At 40.9% G+C, this 19,284-nt stretch overlaps 1 protein-coding gene across 1 annotated transcript; it reads left to right on the top strand.

The window, feature by feature from the left end:
- Positions 1-3,491: 3,491 nt before the first annotated feature.
- CNGA1 (cyclic nucleotide gated channel subunit alpha 1) lies at positions 3,492-16,569 on the top strand (the record flags this gene model as incomplete). The annotated part of the gene is made up of 8 exons (XM_080796364.1): positions 3,492-3,622; positions 4,925-5,050; positions 5,488-5,550; positions 10,116-10,157; positions 10,247-10,357; positions 12,656-12,763; positions 13,536-13,642; positions 15,155-16,569. Exons 1-8 carry the CDS (start codon positions 3,516-3,518, stop codon positions 16,567-16,569), a joined length of 2,079 nt encoding a protein of 692 aa, XP_080652490.1. The 5' UTR covers positions 3,492-3,515.
- Between the last annotated feature and the right edge of the window lie 2,715 nt (positions 16,570-19,284).

The raw sequence follows: 19,284 nt of genomic DNA, 5'->3' as shown, positions 1-19,284 counted from the left end.
CTTCCCGCCAAGCAGGGAGCCTGATGCTGGGCTCCATCCCAGGACCCAGGGATCATGACCTGAGCCTAAGGCAGATGCTTAATGACTGAGCCACCCAGGCACCCTGGAAGTCTGTATTTCTGAAGTTATGAAATTGAATTTGGTATAATAGTTGTTTGAGGTTTTTGTCTTTGGAAATTGATTCTCAGTGTTTCAGATTTGTAGGTCTGAAATGTCAGAGAAGTAACAACAACCTTGAAGCCTTTCCTGACCGTTATTTCCTCTCTCCCACTACTGTATTCAGAATTAAAAATACAGCTGGAGTAGTGCACCAAGGGCCCATAGCATAGAGCCCTATTGCATTAAGTATGATTCAGGAATTGCTTGAAAGGGAATTACATAACGGTGCTTGGTAAAATTGTACATTCATGTGTGCAAAGTTGTACTTTTTTTTTTTTTTTTTAGTCGTACCTTTTTCGTACTCTGAGAGCAGGGCTCTTGTATCTGAATTTTAAACGAGTTTCATAGGTATCATTCTTACTGAATTCAGAGAACCACTGCCGCACAGTTAATTATGTCTGTATGTGTGGATTTGTGACCGAGGATATGTAGCATATCTTTTCTACTACTTGATACAAAAGAGATCCTATTAATCTGATTGTAGAGATGTTAAAATTGAGTAAGATTCAACTAGTAAGTGGTAGAATCAGGGTTTGAACCTAAAACGGAGCCTGATGTTGAGCAATAGAATGGATGGCTTCCTGGGCATTCATAGCTCATGTTCCAAATTAATTTTGCCTGAGCTGTCCATAAGATTTTCCTAATCATTTGCTTTGCTTTATTTTAGTGCAGTTTTTCATATTCTCACTTAAGTGAGAAATTTTTGTGATTCAGATAAAAAATGAAAACTGAAACTTCCTTTCTAAAAGCAATTGTTTCCCTGGGGCGCCTGGGTACCTTAGTCGGTTAAGTGTCTGCCTTTGGCTCAGGTCATGACCCGGGGTCCCTGGGATCAAGCCCTGAGTCAGGTCTCTGCTTAGTCGGGAGTCTGGTCCCCCACCACCATCGCTGCTCCCCCCTTGCGCTCACTCTTAAATAAATAAATAATAAATAAATAAAAGCTTTATCAAAATCTCTATGGTTGACAGGCAAGTTTAGAATGACATTTCAAATCAGTAGGGAAATGATGGACTATTGATTATTGATTAAGTGCCATTTTGGAATATTGGCTAGCCATTTAGAAAATATAAGGTTAAATATCTACATCACATCTTACACCAAAATAAGTTGGGATGTGGATTAAACTATTTGAATGTGAAAAAGGAAACCACAGAAGCATTGGGGAAAATATGTTGATAAATAATTTCAAGGTCTGGAGTGGAATTTTGAGTATCTTTATTTTTCTATTTATATTTTCTCCTTTTTTCCCCTAGAGTGAAATTTGTATTACTAGAGTGATATATGTATTAAATATGATATATGTATTAAAATGCAATTGTGCAATTAAAAACAAATGTTTTTTTTTTCCTATGTAAAAAGCTTAGGCCAAGAAGTTATAGAACAAGGGAGCTCATTCTTCTTTTCTTCAGGGACAAGCAAGGTCCTGGCTTGGTTTGTTCTGACATATTGGATATTTTATGTCCTTGTTTAACCTTTAACACACATTAAATTTTCTATCTTGTGATGGATGAAACAAGCATATATTCTCCCTTTCGTTGTCATGCATGAGGCATGAGGTCTCTCAGAGATAGTGTTCACTGATGTCTATAGGAAATCAGCATGCTTTAAATATAGCCAGAATGGTCACATCCATTCAGATGCTGAAAAGGAGTCAGTGAAATAATTTTCTTCCTAAAAAGTGCTGTTTCTTAGTCAAATTTAATTATATTTTAAAATATATGCACATTTCATTAACATCACCAAAATTCTCTATTTACTTTTCGACTACTGGCAGCTCGTTATTTTCATCATTGTTTGGACACCAGAGTAAAACATAGAGCACCACCGATTGCTATCCTCACTTGGAGATTTAACTTTTGTGAAAAGCAACTCCTTCTTTAATGTCTTTTAGTACAAAGAATGAGGTGTATTTTATGCATGTTTCCACATCCTTTGATTGCTTTTCTCTTTTTTTGTTTTTTGCTTGTTAATAACAAAGTCAAGTTTGCTGTCCAAACCCAGAAATTGTGGTCGAAAAATAACGAAGGAAATAAAAACCTGGAGGGCAGGCCAGGAGCTTGTTGTGTGTGTGTGGCTGGGGGCAGGGGTCGGGGTGTGTGGGGGGGGGCGGGGGGGGGTCGTAGATGACCAGCTGTCCAGAGAGGATAAGGCGGAGGCATGGAAGGTGCTGAAACCATGCCATGCACCTTCAGTACAAGAGCTAGTAAACGGTGGCACTGTTCTTGGAGCCGGAGCCCATGACCAGATACTGATTTTTCTTTTTTCCTGCTGACACCTGACACTTTAAGAGAGTGGGGGAGCCTTGTTCGGGAGAGAGGCGGCTTTGCACACCCGTTGTCCATCTCGAGGGATTTTCCTGGACCTCAGGCTTTCCTCCACGCGCATTTGGAGGAAACATCCCCAGGGATGAAATCCCCAGAGGGCAGCGCTGTGACCCCAGCAAGCTGGGGCAGGAGGGGCGCCCTAGGCACAGCTGCGTCCCCTGGGCCAGCAGGGCTTCGATGCCAGTGGTTGCAAAGCCGCCGTTGTAACCTGTGCACAGGCACACCGTTCGTGCCCACCAGGAACTTCTCCAAATTGCCGGTGACGAGGCTGCGGCACACTGGAGACCTGGGGATGAACGTGAGCCGGTCCCCAATGCAGTGGCGTCCTCGCCGGGTGGCGGCAGAGCCTCACCAGACAGGCGAGGAGCCGTGCGCCTGCGCGCCCTTTACCGCGCCTCCCCAAGAGCAAGAGGTTGGGCTCGAACCCACGGCGAGGTAGGACATACCTAAGGGAATTCAGGATCTCTTGGTTCTTGGCATTCTCCTGAAGCCTGAAATGCAAGCATGGGAAGCCGAGCACGATATGTATCAGAGTAATTTAGGGGACTTGCTAAAAATGTGGCTCGGTCGCAACCTTTTTCACTCCAAAGTTTGCATACCGTTCAAGAATCTCCCCACCCCACCCACCCGGCCTTTTTTGAATGCTTGGAGACAATCACAGCTGATTACATTCATTTTGGTATTTTATTTTACTACTTTTTTTCGTACTTGTTTGATGTGTATGTGAGGTCCCTATAGCTTTGTTCAATGCCTAAATTGTCTGAATATTTTAAAGCTGGGGTAAATCCAAACTTAAAAAAAAAAAATCTGCATCTCTGTTATATTCTTGAATTTAAAAAAAATACACAAAACAACTCGCTAGTGGTTATTAAGGGTTTGGCCACATCTGTATTCTATTAAAGAATAATTTCCAAATAAAATCATTATGACAGTCTTAGATGAATGGTAGAGTGGAAGTTTTGATTATGTATGTAAATATATAAAGCCTTTCCACTAATAAGGCTTTTTGTCTCCCTAGATATTAAACTTACCATGAAGAAAAATATTATCAATACATGGTACTCTTTTGTAAACGTTCCCAATGTGATTGCTCCAGATATTGAAAGGGAAATAAGAAGGATGGAAAATGGAGCAGACAGGTAAATCCATGCATTTTTCATGCATTTTTTAAAAAATTATTTTTATCAACATATAATGTATTATTTGCCCCAGGAGTACAGGTCTGTGAATCATCAGGCTTACACACTTCACAGCACTCACCATAGCACATACCCTCCCCAATGTCCATCACCCAGTCACCCCACCCCTACCCCACCCCCCCCAGCAACCCCCTCCATGCATTTTTAATACCAGCCACCATTCTTAAATTTAACTAGGTTTAATTTCATTTTAACTTTTGTGACCTTGATCTTTGTAATTTATTTAATTTCATCCATTTATTTATACTTTGGAACAGCATAACTTGTCTCACAAATGAACATAGATATTACTGTGGTCATTATTTAGAAGCACTTATGTCAAATATTTCCTTATTCACTGGCAAGGCCTTTTCTTATGGGACATTTCAAATCTGCAGAGAAAGCATTGCCATAGATGAATGTGAAAATAATACAAAATGTGAGATGCTAAATGTTTTAAAAGTATAATTTAACCTGGGTACCCTATATTATGCTAAGCGAAATAAGTCAATCAGAGAAAGACAATTATCATATGATTTCACTCATAGGTGGAATTTATGAAACAGAACAGGTGAACATAGGGGAAGGGAGGGAAAAATAAAATAAGTCGAAATCAGAGAGGGAGTCAAACAATAAGAGACTCTTAACCATGGGAAACAAACTGAGGGTTGCTGGAGGGGAGGTGGGTGGGGGAATGGGGTAACTGGGTGTTGGGCATTAAGGAGGGTGAGTGATATAATAAGCACTGGGTATTATATAAAACTGATGGATAACTGACCTCCACCTCTGAAACTAATAATACATTATATGTTAATTAATTGATTTGAAATAAAAAAAATAGATACAATAAAGTGGTTACCCCATAACTAAATAGAGCCTGTATAAATGTGGTTGAATTTATTTTTTGTGGGAAGAAATGTTATTACAGGCTTGTTCATACAAATGTATAATATGACCTAAAGCACGGATTCATACTTTCTATTTGATAAATATTAACATTAATCAATGCATCAAATAAAAGAAATATGGAAGACCTAGAAAGTTGTTTCTTAATTACACACATCTTACTGAATTGTGTATATACCTTACCTAATTCCATGGATCCTGAAAGTTCTCATTTCACTCTAATTCGAAAGAGATATATGTTAGTTTCAGAGGGTAGGAGAAAGGATGAAGCCATGGTCCTCCTAATGAGAAATGTTACTCCTTCATAATGGTTTAAAACATTGATCTAATTCATCTCTGCCTCTTGTTGGGCCATAGCTCCTTTTCTGATGATGATGATGATGATGGTGACAGTGCCTCCATGTTTGAAGAATCAGAGAATGAAAACCCCCATGCAAGGGATTCCTGTAGACATAACTCACACAGAGGGGGGCCATCACAGAGGTGAGCACGATGATCTGTTCTTCCCGATCTTTTAAACTATTATGTAGATGAAAGAAAGGTATTCTATTCCTCCACTTCGTGGACTTGGCAAATGTTCCTGCTACCTAAGCCACTTCGCAGGATCTTGGGAATAACTTGCTGCTTATCCTTTCCTCTCTTGGGAAATTGCCAAGACCTGATGATTATTGATGATTGGTGATTGAATGATGATTGAATATGGAATGATTGAATATTGAATATTGAGGATTGATGATGCCAAGACCAGATGATTATTGATGTCCATTGATGCCTTAAGTCACCAACACTCCTGCTGATCATTTTCCCTGAGACTTGTTTCTGTCCCTGAAGAATCTCATGCCACAGTCCTCTATGACCTCTATGACTTTCCTTGACATGGACGTTATACGGATGGTGACTGTTATGATTTCATTTTCCAGGGAGCAATACCTGCCTGGTGCCCTTGCACTTTTCAATGTTAACAACAGCAGCAATAAGGAGCAGTAAGTACATTTACAATAGAAAACCAAAGCTGTGCTTTTAAAGAACACCATTAAGGTAGGAATGTATCTGAATCTGCTGCAGAGGAGACCTTTATTAGGAAAACTCTATTTAATACAAAGGCTATAGTATTTTATTATTTTGTCATTTGGTAATTTCCTTCTGAAAAAAGTGACTACCCATATTAAAAGCAGAATGAATGCATGTATGTATGTATATATGTATATGTATGTGTTTGAATACATACAGAAAGCCATTGTCTGTAGTGTCAATGCAATTGCCCCTCCTTGTGGACAAAAATAAATGAAATATCAGTCATCCTTTCTATTCTAGGCCAATATATCCCAGGTCAAGTTCCTTAGGAGACAATCTCTGAGAGGGAGGTGTGTGTGCAAAGGTTTATTGGGTGTGCTCTTAGGAATGATTTCTAGGAGAGAGGGAAGCAGGACTGGGCAGAGGGAGAAGTTGAACTTCAGGGGATAGAGTTGCTATGGGAAGCTCTAGAGGAGGGATGACCCTTCAGAGTTGGGTCATAGTTAGGCAGTAGGACTGGGCCTTTGTACATGCTCAGTCGTTGGGTGGCGAGGGCAGCTCCTAGGATGGGGGGCATAGCTTTGAGCCTGGTGGCCTCCATCAGCCAAGGTCAGCCAAAGGAGAGGGAGCTGTGAGCTGTCAGCAACCAACACTTTTGGCCGGTGGGGAATGAGTGCCAGAGTTCTGTGCACTAATGCATCTGGACAACACACATCTTGCACTGTTCATGTCCGATTTCCTCATATAGAAAATTCATCCTATGCGGGAATATACCTCCTCCAGGAGTCTTGTTCTTTTTTCCTGAGGAAGCTTATAAGAGGATGGTTAATGGGATAAACCTAGGTTCCTGACAGCTGCAGCTAGTCTTGAGGCTTTAACTGAAATTTCTTATGCCCTCCTTTCCTACACATTCTAGAATCCTGTCACCTCTGGTCAGCACTTTTGCTGGTCTAGATGATTTACTTCATGGGATGAATGATATAGACTCTTCTCCCTAAAGGATTTGGGGCTCTGGTCACCATGCCCTTCTTGAGTTATACCTGCTGTATTTGTCCATTTACCACTAAAACTGGCTGGAGAACACCAAAGACACAAGAGCAAATCACGTGTGTGCCAAATATACCTCCCCCCCACACACACATTGTATAACAGCAACACTATCTAGTTGTGATGAAAGAAGTCAGTTACTTTTGCCAGTATGGTGACTCCCTTTCTTGCCTATCGATTTTTTGGCATGAGGGGCCTAAAGTAACTGGGGAGTAGTCATAGCTTAATGTTTAATGGGACACTAACTGTGTTGCCTGGAAGACACGTGATCCATCTGGAAACCTGTAGATCCACAGACCATAGCACTGTGGGGATGAGAAGGACACACTCTCTATGTGAGTCTCTCCTACTTAAACTTCTTGGTTCCCAGACCCATACATGGTTATTTCTTTTTCCATACCAAGTAGTTGATGGTACACTCCTTGAAGCTGTGTTATTTGAAGGCTGACTTTACCATTATCTTCTAGGGTCACCTCTACATAGAGCTATGGTGTAGACACAGCCCATTTTGACTTGTATCCCGATGTCAGGCTGAGCCGTTCATAGACCAGCCTCCTTCAGCTCCTCCTGTAAGACCCCCACATATGGCCATAGTGGAGAACTGAGGGATAGGCACCGATACAGCAGCGGTAGATCACATGGTGGGGGGAGGGGGTATGCTTGATCCCAGATATTCCACTTCATCATGGGATGGATTACTGTACAACCTTATAACTTGCTAATTCTGGCAGAAACCAGCTCATGGTCAATAGTCATTTTCTGTCCCATGGTTAGTTAATCCTCTTTCCAGGTCTTACTAACATGATGCCATTGATAGAGTAGATCAATGTGACATTCTGAGGAATGTCCAGATGGTCCAGGTCCCTCTAGGCTGTGTCATGACATTGAGCAGGAGAGACAACATAGCCTGTGTGCTGCTTTCCATCTCTTAACTAATTCTGCTCCTCTTCCCTTATAGTGATAAAAAAAAAAAAAAAAAACCACACACTCACCATGACTGACCCAGAACATTAGGTATATGGTCTAGATCGCGCGAGAGCATCGTTTTTCACATTTGCCAAGGCAGCTGCAGCTGGGGCTACTCTCTGGTTGATTTTGCAGTCGTCTACAGCCAGCTGCTAGTATCCATGTGGTTTTTGTAGGGACCAGACATTGAATGAAATGGTGGTGGGAGGGAACCACCAGCCCTGCCTGCATGAGGTCTTTTAAGAATTGCATTTTCTTTCATGTCCAGGATGCAATATGGTTTTTAGCCAGCAGGTGGGGGGCAGCTTGAGGGCTTCTACTTGTCCCCTGTCCCACCCCCCCATTATGGTCGCTCTTCCTCTACAAGCCAAGGAGCTTGTTCTACCAATGTCCAAACATATACATTCCACTTTTATACTGAGGAACTAGAGAAATGACCACGGTGGAGGTCTTTAGACCCAGTGGAAGCCCCATAAGTCATACATTGTCAGTGATTTCTTTCTTCAGTCAGTGACTTCATTTCTGAGAGCTGGCTCAGATTTAGAAACTATGCATGAGGTTGTGACTTTTTTTTTTTTTCAAAGGTTGTATTTATTTACTTGCCAGAGATCACAAGTAGGCATAGAGGCAGGCAGAGAGAGAGAGAGAAGGGGAAGCAGGCTCCCTGCTGAAGCAGAGACCCCGATGTGGGGCTCGATCCCAGGACCGTGGGATCATGACTGGAGCCAAAGACAGAGGCTTTAACCCGCTGAGCCACCCAGGCACCCCAGGTTGTGACTTTTTATTGGGTTAAGTTGCTCTCAATCTCCTGATTATCCATTCTTGATCTGTTGTGACTGTATATGTTAAATAGTACCCTGACAAGCCAAAAGGATGTGCATTTATCTAGTAATAGATTCTATTAACCTCTTCCATAGCTCTCTGTGGGATAAGTCCCCTGCCTACCCATGCTCCCCTTAATGTTAATTACAGTTATTGGACCCATCTCTCTTCTGATGATGCCACTCTCTTCTGATCACTGCCACTGATCGCTTATTCCCAGGTTCTGTCATCCCTATTGCTCTCAGGGAACCCAGTTCTGTACCCAATTCAACATCTCCCACTATCAGCCCTAGCCCTGGCTTCCACAGGACAGTACCACTGAGTTTCTCATCGATGCTGGTGCCCTTCCCACCAGCACATTCCTTATCATTTTTGTGTCCTCTGAGCCCTCCGAGGGACCATAGTCAGCTGGTGGACTGTCTTTCTTATCTGGGATGTCTACTTAAGCATATCACTTCTCTGAGTCTTTCTCGTACCTTCCTCCACCCTCTGCCATGGCCATTTGTAATTTTATTGCACGTAGCATGAGCCGTCCCCTTTTCTGAGGTTCTGGGAGCCATCCAAGCAGCGTGTCAGCACCATTTCTTAGGATCTGTGCTAGGGTGTTAAAACATGTATCACAAGGGTGGGCTCTCATAGCAACAAATTCTCCCTTATCCAGTTCTATGCTGTGTTCCCCTTTGTACATGATGACCTTAGGTGCCAAGCCCCACCTCCTTGTCCATTCTGTTTCCTGTTTCTCCTCAATAGCAGCATTCCATTTCTGCTGGGCTATTCATATACAGACCAAGTTCATTTGTACATTTGCACCTGAAAGTTTTTCTTCCCGTTAACATCCCCACGCTTCTTCTCAACTTCTCCAACTCTTAGCCTATGCTTTGAGGCCTAGATCTAGCTCCCTCCCTGTAACTACCTCTCTGACTACTCTCCTGGTTGTGAGATGCCTGTTCATTCATGTCTGAATAATAAACTTTCCCAAGACATCTGAGCCAATGATGGCAACCTATTTTTGACCTTAGATCTGCCTGCCTCCAGGTTTCATCCTTCAGCTGATGGGGAGGGAGCCAAACTGTGGGAAGAGGTCTCTAATGACATATTCTCCACTCCAGAAGAAATTGCATAAAGAAAAAGGCGATCTCAAATCCAGTAAATGATTCTAAGAATTAAGGTTCTAGTGTGTGGAGCTTTCTGACTACTCATGAAAAATTGCCACAGTTAGGATTATCCCTCTAAAGAAAATTAATGGCATTTTCTTGAAATTTCTCAAAGCTCTTACTCAATAATAAATAATTATAAATTATTATAAATATTATTATATATAATATCATTACATATTATATATAATAAATTATTATAAGTGATATCAAGAAGCTTAAACTTTAAATAATAATTGTTTTGGACACCTGGAGACCTTGAAATTGCACCCATGGGAGCTGTTGTTTCCTAAATTTCCCTTGTTGGGTTTATACCTTTATCCACCTCCATTTCCTTCAATTTTTAACGTGTACTAACCCAGGAAATTTTGTGTGTTTTTTTATCATTGGATGCATGTCCATTTTTGTAGAACTCTCCAGCAGAAAACCAAATTTCTGGTCTCTGAGCATGGGTTTCTGAACTCAAGTCTCAATAGAGAGGAAAGTAAATTAGAATGGAAGTCAGAATGTAATTTGATGATGTGACTTAGACATTTCTTTTTTAGAGAGCCAAAAGAGAAAAAGAAAAAGAAAAAAGAAAAGAAGAGGTAAGTTAGACTTTGGCATGAGTGATCCCAGGTTTTTGGGCCCATAACATTTTTGTATCTTATTACTAACTACATCTCTCACTTTTTAGCAAATCAGATGATAAAAATGAAAACAAAAAGGACTCAGAGAAGAAAAAGAAGAAAGCAAAGGAAAAAGAGAAGAAAAATAAAGAGGAAAAAGACAAAGATAAGAAAGAAGAGTAAGTAGCATTGAAATTAGGAACAAATTTATAATGGATTTTGAATGCAGGGTAATTTCCTGAAAGTTTATAGTTATGAAGCCTCGAGTAAAAAACTACATATGTTCTTATAAAATGTGAATCAATTTTTTAAAATTTCCTTAAGATGAGCAGTGGTAGCTTTATTCTTAGTTTTCTCTTCAAAAATTTTCAATGCTATGGTTAATTATCTTCCTGAAGCTCTGGTGAAGATAAATTTACCATCGAGAGATATTTAGGTTTCAAGAAAATTGTGTTCCTAGGATCTTAACATTAATTTTTTAAGTTGAAATAAAAAATATAGTAATTTTATTAACATTTTTGAGTCATAAATACTGCATGGCAAATAATCCAAAAGTAAGCAAATTTCCTTGCAAAAACCATGCTTAATTTTGAGAGCAGTCCAAATGCTTATCAGCACCAGCCATTTGAAAGACCCCTCCCCCCCTTTTTTTTAAGATTCTACTTATTTATTTGACAGAGAGAGAGAGAGGGTAAAAGCAAACACAATCAGGGGAGCAGAAGAGGGAGAGGGAGAAGCAGGTTCTCCACTGAGCGGGGTACCTGATGTGGGACTTGAGCCCGGGACTGTGGGATCATGACCTGAACTGAAGGCAGACATTAATCAACTGAACCACCCAGGTGCCCCTGAAAGATCCTTTTTAAACAAACATTTGAGGGTTAGAATTTCATGAGGGTAAGGCTGAGTGATATTTTCAGTTATCTTTTTACTTTTTACTAAAGGGAGTTTTTGTTTTGTTTTGTTTTGTTTTTACTGATCCAAGTGAAAGATGTTTTTATTTTATTTTTTTAATTTAATTTTATTTTTTTCAGGGTTCCAAGATTCATTGTTTATGCACCACACCCAGTGCTCCATGCAATATGTGCCCTCCTTAACACCCACCAGGCTCACCTAACCCTCTACCCCACTCCTCTCCAAAACCCTCAGTTTGTTTCTCAGAGTCTACATTCTCTCATGATTCATCTCCCCCCTCCGATTTCCCCCAATTCACTTTTCTTTTCCTTCTCCCAATGTCCTCCATGTTATTCCTTATGCTCCACCAGTAAGTGAAACCATATGATAATTGACTCTCTGCTTGACTTATTTCACTCAGCATAATCTCTTCCAGTCCTGTCCATGTTGCTACAAAAGTTGGGTATTCGTCCTTTCTGATGGAGGCATAATACTCCATAGTGTATATGGACCACATCTTCCTTATCCATTCACCTGTTGAAGGGCATCTTGGTTCTTTCCACTGTTTGGTGATTGTGGCCATTACTGCTATGAACTTTGGGGTACAGAGGGCCCTTCTTTTCACTACATCTGTATCTTTGGGGTTTTCTAGACTTAAAAAGAAAAAACTCTTTACCAGATAATATTCACTTATTTTTGCCTGCTGGAAAGCTGTTAAAGCTTTTACAAAAGGGAAAAATCCTTAATAATATGGGCTTTGGGGTACCTGGCTAGGTCAGTCAGTAAAACATGTGACTTCTGATCTTGGGGTTGTAAGTTCACGCCCCATGTTGGGTGTAGAGATTACTTAAAAAGAAATCTTTTTAAAAGCCCTTAAAAAAACTCACCACCACCACTACCACCACCACCAACCACCCCCCCCAACCCCGCCAAAACCCAATGTAGGTTGACACTAAAAAATTTTTAAAATTTTCCATTTGACCATATATTTCCTTTCTCCCTCCCTCCCTTTTTTTCCTTTCTTCCTTCCCACCTTCTTGCCTTCCCTCTGCCCTCTATTGTTCTTCATCCTTCACCAGATGCTTATCAACAAGGACTTTCTATTAAATTGTGTTATATTCTTCTTTCCATACAAGAGAGAAAGAAGCCATGCGTTCCCTCTCACAGCTAGTTCCTGATTACTTTGTTTCCTGCTCGGGGGAGGGGCAACACCCCATTCTCTCACCACCCATAACCTACCAAAGAGGTCTATGGCATATCCAGAGTTTAGCATGATCTGTGGCACCATTCCTTCTCAGGAGTTGGATTGATAGAAATGTCTGCAGCATCACAATACAACAAGGATGTTTAAAAAATCTCATGTAAGGCTTAATGTAAGACTAGTAATTGAACTATCTATCCAGTCCTCACTAAGCAATTTCTCATGTCTATCACGCTCATGTCAAGCTAGTTTTCTCCCTGCAGAGTGAGTTTCTCCAGCTTACTTCTGTTTCATGAATTGTGGGTGATGGACATAACCATATTTGATATGTGAAATAAAAATGTCTTTGTTTCTTGATAATCTCCCACTTTCTAATTGCTGCTAGGGAGAAGAAAGAAGTCACGGTTATTGATCCCTCGGGAACCATGTATTACAACTGGCTGTTCTGCATCTCTTTACCTGTTATGTACAACTGGACTATGGTTATTGCAAGGTATCTATATATTTTTGTGGATCTCGAATTGCTTCTGGTTTCTAAGTTACCTGACTTAACAGTTTGGTCAAGGGCTTTTGGGGACGTACCTCTTTTCTCCACCACAGGTTGTAAAGAGAGGTTACATTATTCTCAATGTATTTTCCTAAGATCAGGAGTAGGTGCTTTGCTTCTCAATATACTTAGAAATCCAGTACTGGACTGGGAGTGAGAGGATCTTTTTAAACTTTTGATTGCTGAACTGTGTCATTAGAATTTTGGGAGAAATGTAGTTATTTTATATATGTACTTTTCGGGCTATAAGAAAAACATGTTGCCAAGAGTGGAAAAAGATCAAAGACCTAGGTTGTCTTAGAGCAAGATGTGTTTCCCAAGCGATTTTTCTATGGTTCTCTGTCTTTTAGACAGTAAGCATCTTGGCCATCCAGAACCAAGCACAATTCCTTGATGCATTTTAGGGACGGATCGTAAGAATCTGGTTATCAATGTGTGTGACCCATTGCATTTTGACATTAGCTTGAGACTATTTATTTTTTATTTGATGTCTTCACAATGTGAGCTGGTGTAATGGAAAGAATGTTGGAATTCAGAAGCAGAAGAAAACCAAATCCATCTGCCCATATTCAGAAGAGCCATGGTTAATTAAATGGGCCTAAAGTCCCTCTTAGTCTTAGCGCATCATATCTCTTATCATGCTAAAAATGATGCAGAGAGGACGTTTACTTAAACTTGCCCCCATTTCATTTTAATCACACAAGTTTTTCTTTTACAGAGCATGCTTTGAGGAACTTCAGTCTGATTACCTAGCATCTTGGGTCGTTTTAGATTACATATCCGATGTAATCTATCTTCTTGATATGTTTGTACGAATAAGGACGGGTAAATATGTTCAGCTTTGGATATTTTGTAATTTTGTGCTTTTATCTCTATGGTATGATTTGAAATTTTGTAATTCAAGTATTCTTTGAAATAAACTCACAAAAATCTATTTTAGAGGAAAAGGCACCGTTGAAAGTAAGAGTACCATATATACAGGGGCCCCTGTACTAGAATTTTTGTGACAGTACACAAATCCTTAATTCAAATTTGTGGTCATGGTGGGTGTCGTTGACCAGGGAGCAGGGTCTGATAACTTCTCCTTAAGTATTCTTGTTAAGTAAGTATAACTTACTGTTTCTACGCTGCGCTCTGCGTTCAAAGGTAACCGCTGTGCAGAGAATAGCATTTAAGAATCATTCTAGGGGCACCTGGGTGGCTCAGTGGGTTGAGCCTCTGCCTTCAGCTCAGGTCACGATCTCAGGGTCCTGGGATCGATCCCTGCATCGGGCTCTCTGCTCTGCAGGGAGCCTGCTTCCCCTTCTCTGTCTGCCTGCCTCCCTGCCTGCTTGTGATCTCTCTGTCAACTAAATAAATAATATCTTAAAAAAAAAAGAATCATTCTATAAGACAGGGACATGCTCTAAATATCAGTGTGCTGGAGCCATGCTCCCATTGTTACGTCCTATTCGCGGCTCTGGTAGCCGGTGTAGGAAGAGGAGCAAATTCTTTCCCGAGTGAAATGTATCAGAATGCTGACATTCAAGGCCCACTGCGGCAACCCGGGAGAAGGGAAGATCCCAGATGACTAAGGAAGCCGAGGGGACAAAAAGGAGAGAGAAAACAAACCTTTGAAGGACACTTATTCTTCACAGGGAAGGGACAAGAATACACGTAATGGGCAGTAAGGCAGGTGCCCAGACTTCAAGGGTGGGGCTGGGATTCTGACAAGAGAGTGGCGTGAGGCGTTAGGCACAGTGTGAGGGTGTTTGGAAAAATTTCCAAGAACACTGTTTGTAAAAGGAATGGCTTTAGCTGAGTAGAGATACTGGCACTTGAGAGATCTGTGTACGTACAACATATGTATGTGTTATACATAAGCTTTCACTTTTACACTTATAAGTTTTATTTTTTATTTCTTCAAAAGATTATTTTCCATAGCTATATGTTGATCAGTACCCATATCTTATTACATTGTTAAAAACATGTTTATTGGAAATGAAATCTTTTAAAAAATATTTATTTGTTTGTTTGTTTGTTTATTTGTTTTAGAGAGCTAGAGAGAGTAAGTAGGGGAAGGGGTAGATGGAGAGAATCTTCAATTTGCACTGAGCGCAGAACCCAGTGCAGGACTCAGTGAGGGGCTTGATCTCATGACCCACGAGATCATGACCCATGAGATCATGGCATGGGCCGAAACCAAGAGTCAGACGCTTAACCAACTGAGCCACCCAGGCACCTCTATTGGAAATGAACTCTTGTTTTCAACTCAGTGGGTTATTTTAGAAATATTCATAATGGCATAACAATGAAAAAAACATTAAATTGTTGTGTTTTTTTTTTCTTCTATTTTAGGTTACTTAGAACAAGGACTGCTGGTGAAGGAAGAGACTAAGCTCATAGAGAAATATAAATCCACCTTGCAATTTAAACTTGATTTTCTATCAGTGATACCCACTGATCTGCTGTATTTTAAGCTGGGGTGGAGCTATCCCGAAATTAGATTAAACAGACTGTTAAGGATCTCTCGAATGTTTGAGTTCTTCCAGAGAACAGAAACCAGAACCAACTACCCAAACATCTTCAGGATTTCCAACCTTGTTATGTATATTGTCATCATTATCCACTGGAATGCATGTGTGTACTTCTCTATTTCCAAAGCTGTCGGATTCGGAAATGATACATGGGTGTATCCTGATATTAATGATCCTGAATTTGGCCGTTTGGCTAGAAAATATGTATACAGCCTTTACTGGTCTACACTGACTTTGACTACAATTGGTGAAACACCGCCCCCTGTGAGGGATTCTGAGTATGTCTTTGTGGTGGTTGATTTCCTAATTGGAGTGTTAATTTTTGCTACCATCGTTGGTAACATAGGTTCTATGATTTCCAACATGAATGCTGCCAGAGCAGAATTTCAAGCAAGAATCGATGCAATCAAGCAGTATATGCATTTTCGAAATGTAAGCAAAGATATGGAAAAGAGAGTTATCAAATGGTTCGACTACCTGTGGTCCAACAAAAAAACAGTCGATGAGAAGGAAGTCTTGAAGTATCTCCCCGATAAGCTGAGAGCAGAGATTGCCATCAACGTTCACTTAGACACTTTAAAAAAGGTGCGTATTTTTGCGGACTGTGAAGCTGGGCTTTTGGTGGAGTTGGTCCTGAAACTGCAACCCCAAGTCTACAGTCCCGGAGATTACATTTGCAAGAAAGGGGATATTGGACGGGAGATGTACATCATCAAGGAAGGCAGACTCGCTGTGGTGGCCGATGACGGAGTTACTCAGTTTGTGGTACTGAGTGACGGCAGCTACTTTGGTGAGATCAGTATCCTTAACATTAAAGGCAGCAAAGCCGGCAATCGAAGAACAGCCAATATTAAAAGTATCGGCTACTCAGATCTGTTCTGTCTCTCCAAAGACGACCTCATGGAAGCTCTCACTGAGTACCCGGACGCCAAAACTATGCTAGAAGAGAAGGGAAAGCAAATCTTGATGAAAGATGGTCTACTGGATATAAATATTGCGAACGCTGGAAGTGATCCCAAAGATCTCGAAGAGAAGGTCACCCGAATGGAGGGGTCAGTAGACCTCTTGCAAACGAGGTTTGCTCGGATCCTGGCTGAGTATGAGTCGATGCAGCAGAAACTGAAGCAAAGACTAACCAAAGTTGAGAGATTTCTGAAACCACTCATTGACACGGAATTTTCAGCTCTTGAAGGATCTGGAGTTGAAAGCGGGCCCCTGGACTCCACGCAGGAATGAAAAACTGGTCACTAACAAGGACGTGCCTCATGATCCTTTCAGGGATGGGATTAAGCAACTCTAAATTGGAAGAAGAAGAAGGTGCTGCTGGGGGACTTTTTCCGTAAGGGGAGTGTGCTCAGGTGGAGGGAACAAGGCTCACACACTCCCCTGTGAGGTAGTGTGATTAAAGGATTGCCGTCCTTAGGATTTTTCAGAATGGATAATGTGCAAAGATAGAGAAGGATTAACTTGTCAGTATCTGTGTCTTCTGATTTTTTTCATGTATGCTCCTTTTATGTAAATATTCTTTATAAAAGTGAACAAGTACCCCTCACTTTCAGGCAGTTTACACTGTGGAGGAACAACTGGGAATTACCAGGGACATCGTGTCCCAGATACCATGTTAAAAAGTATTAGAATGCAATAAACTAAAGTAAGTCACAAAACTAGAGTGAATATTATTTATTTGATAATTTAGTAGGGAGTTTAGGATCTGTTAGAGCTTTTTAGGGTCTTTTAATCTCCTTTAGGGTCATTTTAGTCTCCTTTAGGGCCATTTTAAGGACATTAATCCTAGTGGTCTAGGACTTAGGAAGGGTGGTGAAGAGAGAACTTCTCACGATAAAAGTGTGACAAATCAGACTTTGCATCTCTCTGCTTATATATAAATATGTAACATTAAAGATCATAAAATGGGGGCGCCTGGGTGGCTCAGTGGGTTAAAGCCTCTGCCTTCAGCTCAGGTCATGATCCCAGAGTCCTGGGATCAAGCCCCGCATCGGGCTCTCTGCTCAGCAGCGAGCCTGCTTCTTCCCCCTCTCTCTCTGCCTGCCTCTCCGCCTACTTGTGATCTCTGTCTGTCAAATAAATAAATAAAATATTTTTAAAAAAGATTTTAATTGTTTATTTGTCAGAAAGAGAGAGGGAGAGAGAGAGAGCGAGCACAGGCAGAGTGGCAGGCAGAGGCAGAGGGAGAAGCAGGCTCCCTGCCGAGCAAGGAGCCCGATGTGGGGACTCGATCCCAGGCTGCTGGGATCATGACCTGAGCTGAAGGCAACCACTTAACCAACTGAGCCACCCAAGCGTCCCATAAATAAAATATTTTAAAAAATCATAAAATACAGGAATCTTTTATAATGATTTTTTTTCTTTCAAGATTTTATTTAAATTCAAGTTAGTTAACATATATGGTAGTATTAGTTTCAGGGGTAGAATTTAGTGATTCATCACTTGCATATATCACCCTGTGCTCATTACAACAAGTACCCTCCTTAATGCCCATCACTATTTACCCCAGCCCCCCACACACCTCCCCTACAGCAACCCTCAGTTTGTACTTTTATGATAATTTTTTCAGATTCTCTGATTATTAAGGCCTGATAGCAAAGACTACTATCTTCCTTATCTGACTGGCCAGCAATAAAAAAGGTATAAAAATAATTCCACTGCTGGATGATTAACAAAGAAAATTGTTGTAATGTCCAGAAAGGAGATGTGTAAGTTCTATGGATCAGCGCGGGGATCATCAGGCAACTTCCTAGAAATTCAGAATCTCAGGCCCTACCTCATGACTACTGGATTAGAATCTGCATTTTAGAAAGCCCCCTGGGTGATTCATACCCACATTAAATCTTGAGAAGCACCCAACTAGAGAGCCAGGAAGGAGTTAATGGGATTGTTCTAGAAATTTCAGAAAAGGGTACTGTATGACAGGTGTGTGGTTGAGAAAGACTTTTCTAATCAATCGTATAGCTTTCTTCCACTGAACCCAGATATGGTTTAAAAAAGTCTTAACAGAGGTCACTGGAGTTAATATAAAATTTCTATCTCTGCCTATAATAATATGACTTAACATGGTATCTTGTTAATTTGACGTTTCAGATATTTCTGTGGACCTTGATCAGTGTATGCCTATGGTAGACTGTATTCTGTTCTACCAAAAAAAAAAAAAATCATTGAACTGTACATGGTATTTGCAGTCTCATGTTGGCATTTTATGTTTCATCTATTCAATAATAGCTAGCAAGATTTCTTCACTACAGAGGAAGTGACTGGTTCTGGAGTGGAATTAATATATAACATGGCTTCTGCCTGTGACAACTGCTTCTTCTTCTTCTTCTTCTTCTTCTTCTTCTTTTTCTTCTTCTTCTTCCTTCTTCTTCACACACATTTTATTCTTTGTTCCGTGTGTTGCTTGTTATAAAAACCTCTAAGACACTGTAAAGAGGCTTGATCTGCTAAGATCAGAATGAGTGAGGGATACACACCTGGCTCAGGGCCTGGGTCCCAAGCAGAGCAACCCCAGTCACGGCCCCTAGGAGGGTGGGTACTTTGAGTCTTATTTCAGCTAGAGACATCCAAGCGTTCTGATTTCATGAACTCTGACCCACAGCTCTATGAGTTTTTCTGATGCTTATATCGGACAGGGAGCAGATTCTTGATTCAAAGACCTGAAGTCAGGACGGCTTAGCCAACTCCTTTTCCATGACGCCTTCAGGTGGGGGCTCTGACAGGTGGTGGCAGGGTTCCAGTTCAGACAAGGGAGGGCCGGTTGAAATTTGAAGATCTTCAGTAACTGTGTCTGAGAGCCGATGAGAGAGAATTCTGGGACTCATTGACAAGCAGATCAATGAGGGAGCAGGAACCCAATCAGCTAGCCTTCCCAGTGTGTCTGACCCCAACTCTGTTATAATGTAATGTTTTTATAGGAGTAGATGTCTCAAAGTTTTGCAT

This window comes from Martes martes (assembly GCF_963455335.1).
Source record: "Martes martes genome assembly, chromosome: 2".
Classification (NCBI taxonomy): Eukaryota; Metazoa; Chordata; class Mammalia; order Carnivora; family Mustelidae; genus Martes; species Martes martes.
Note: the sequence above shows the minus strand (reverse complement) of the source record. Positions and strands in the feature narration are given on the sequence as shown.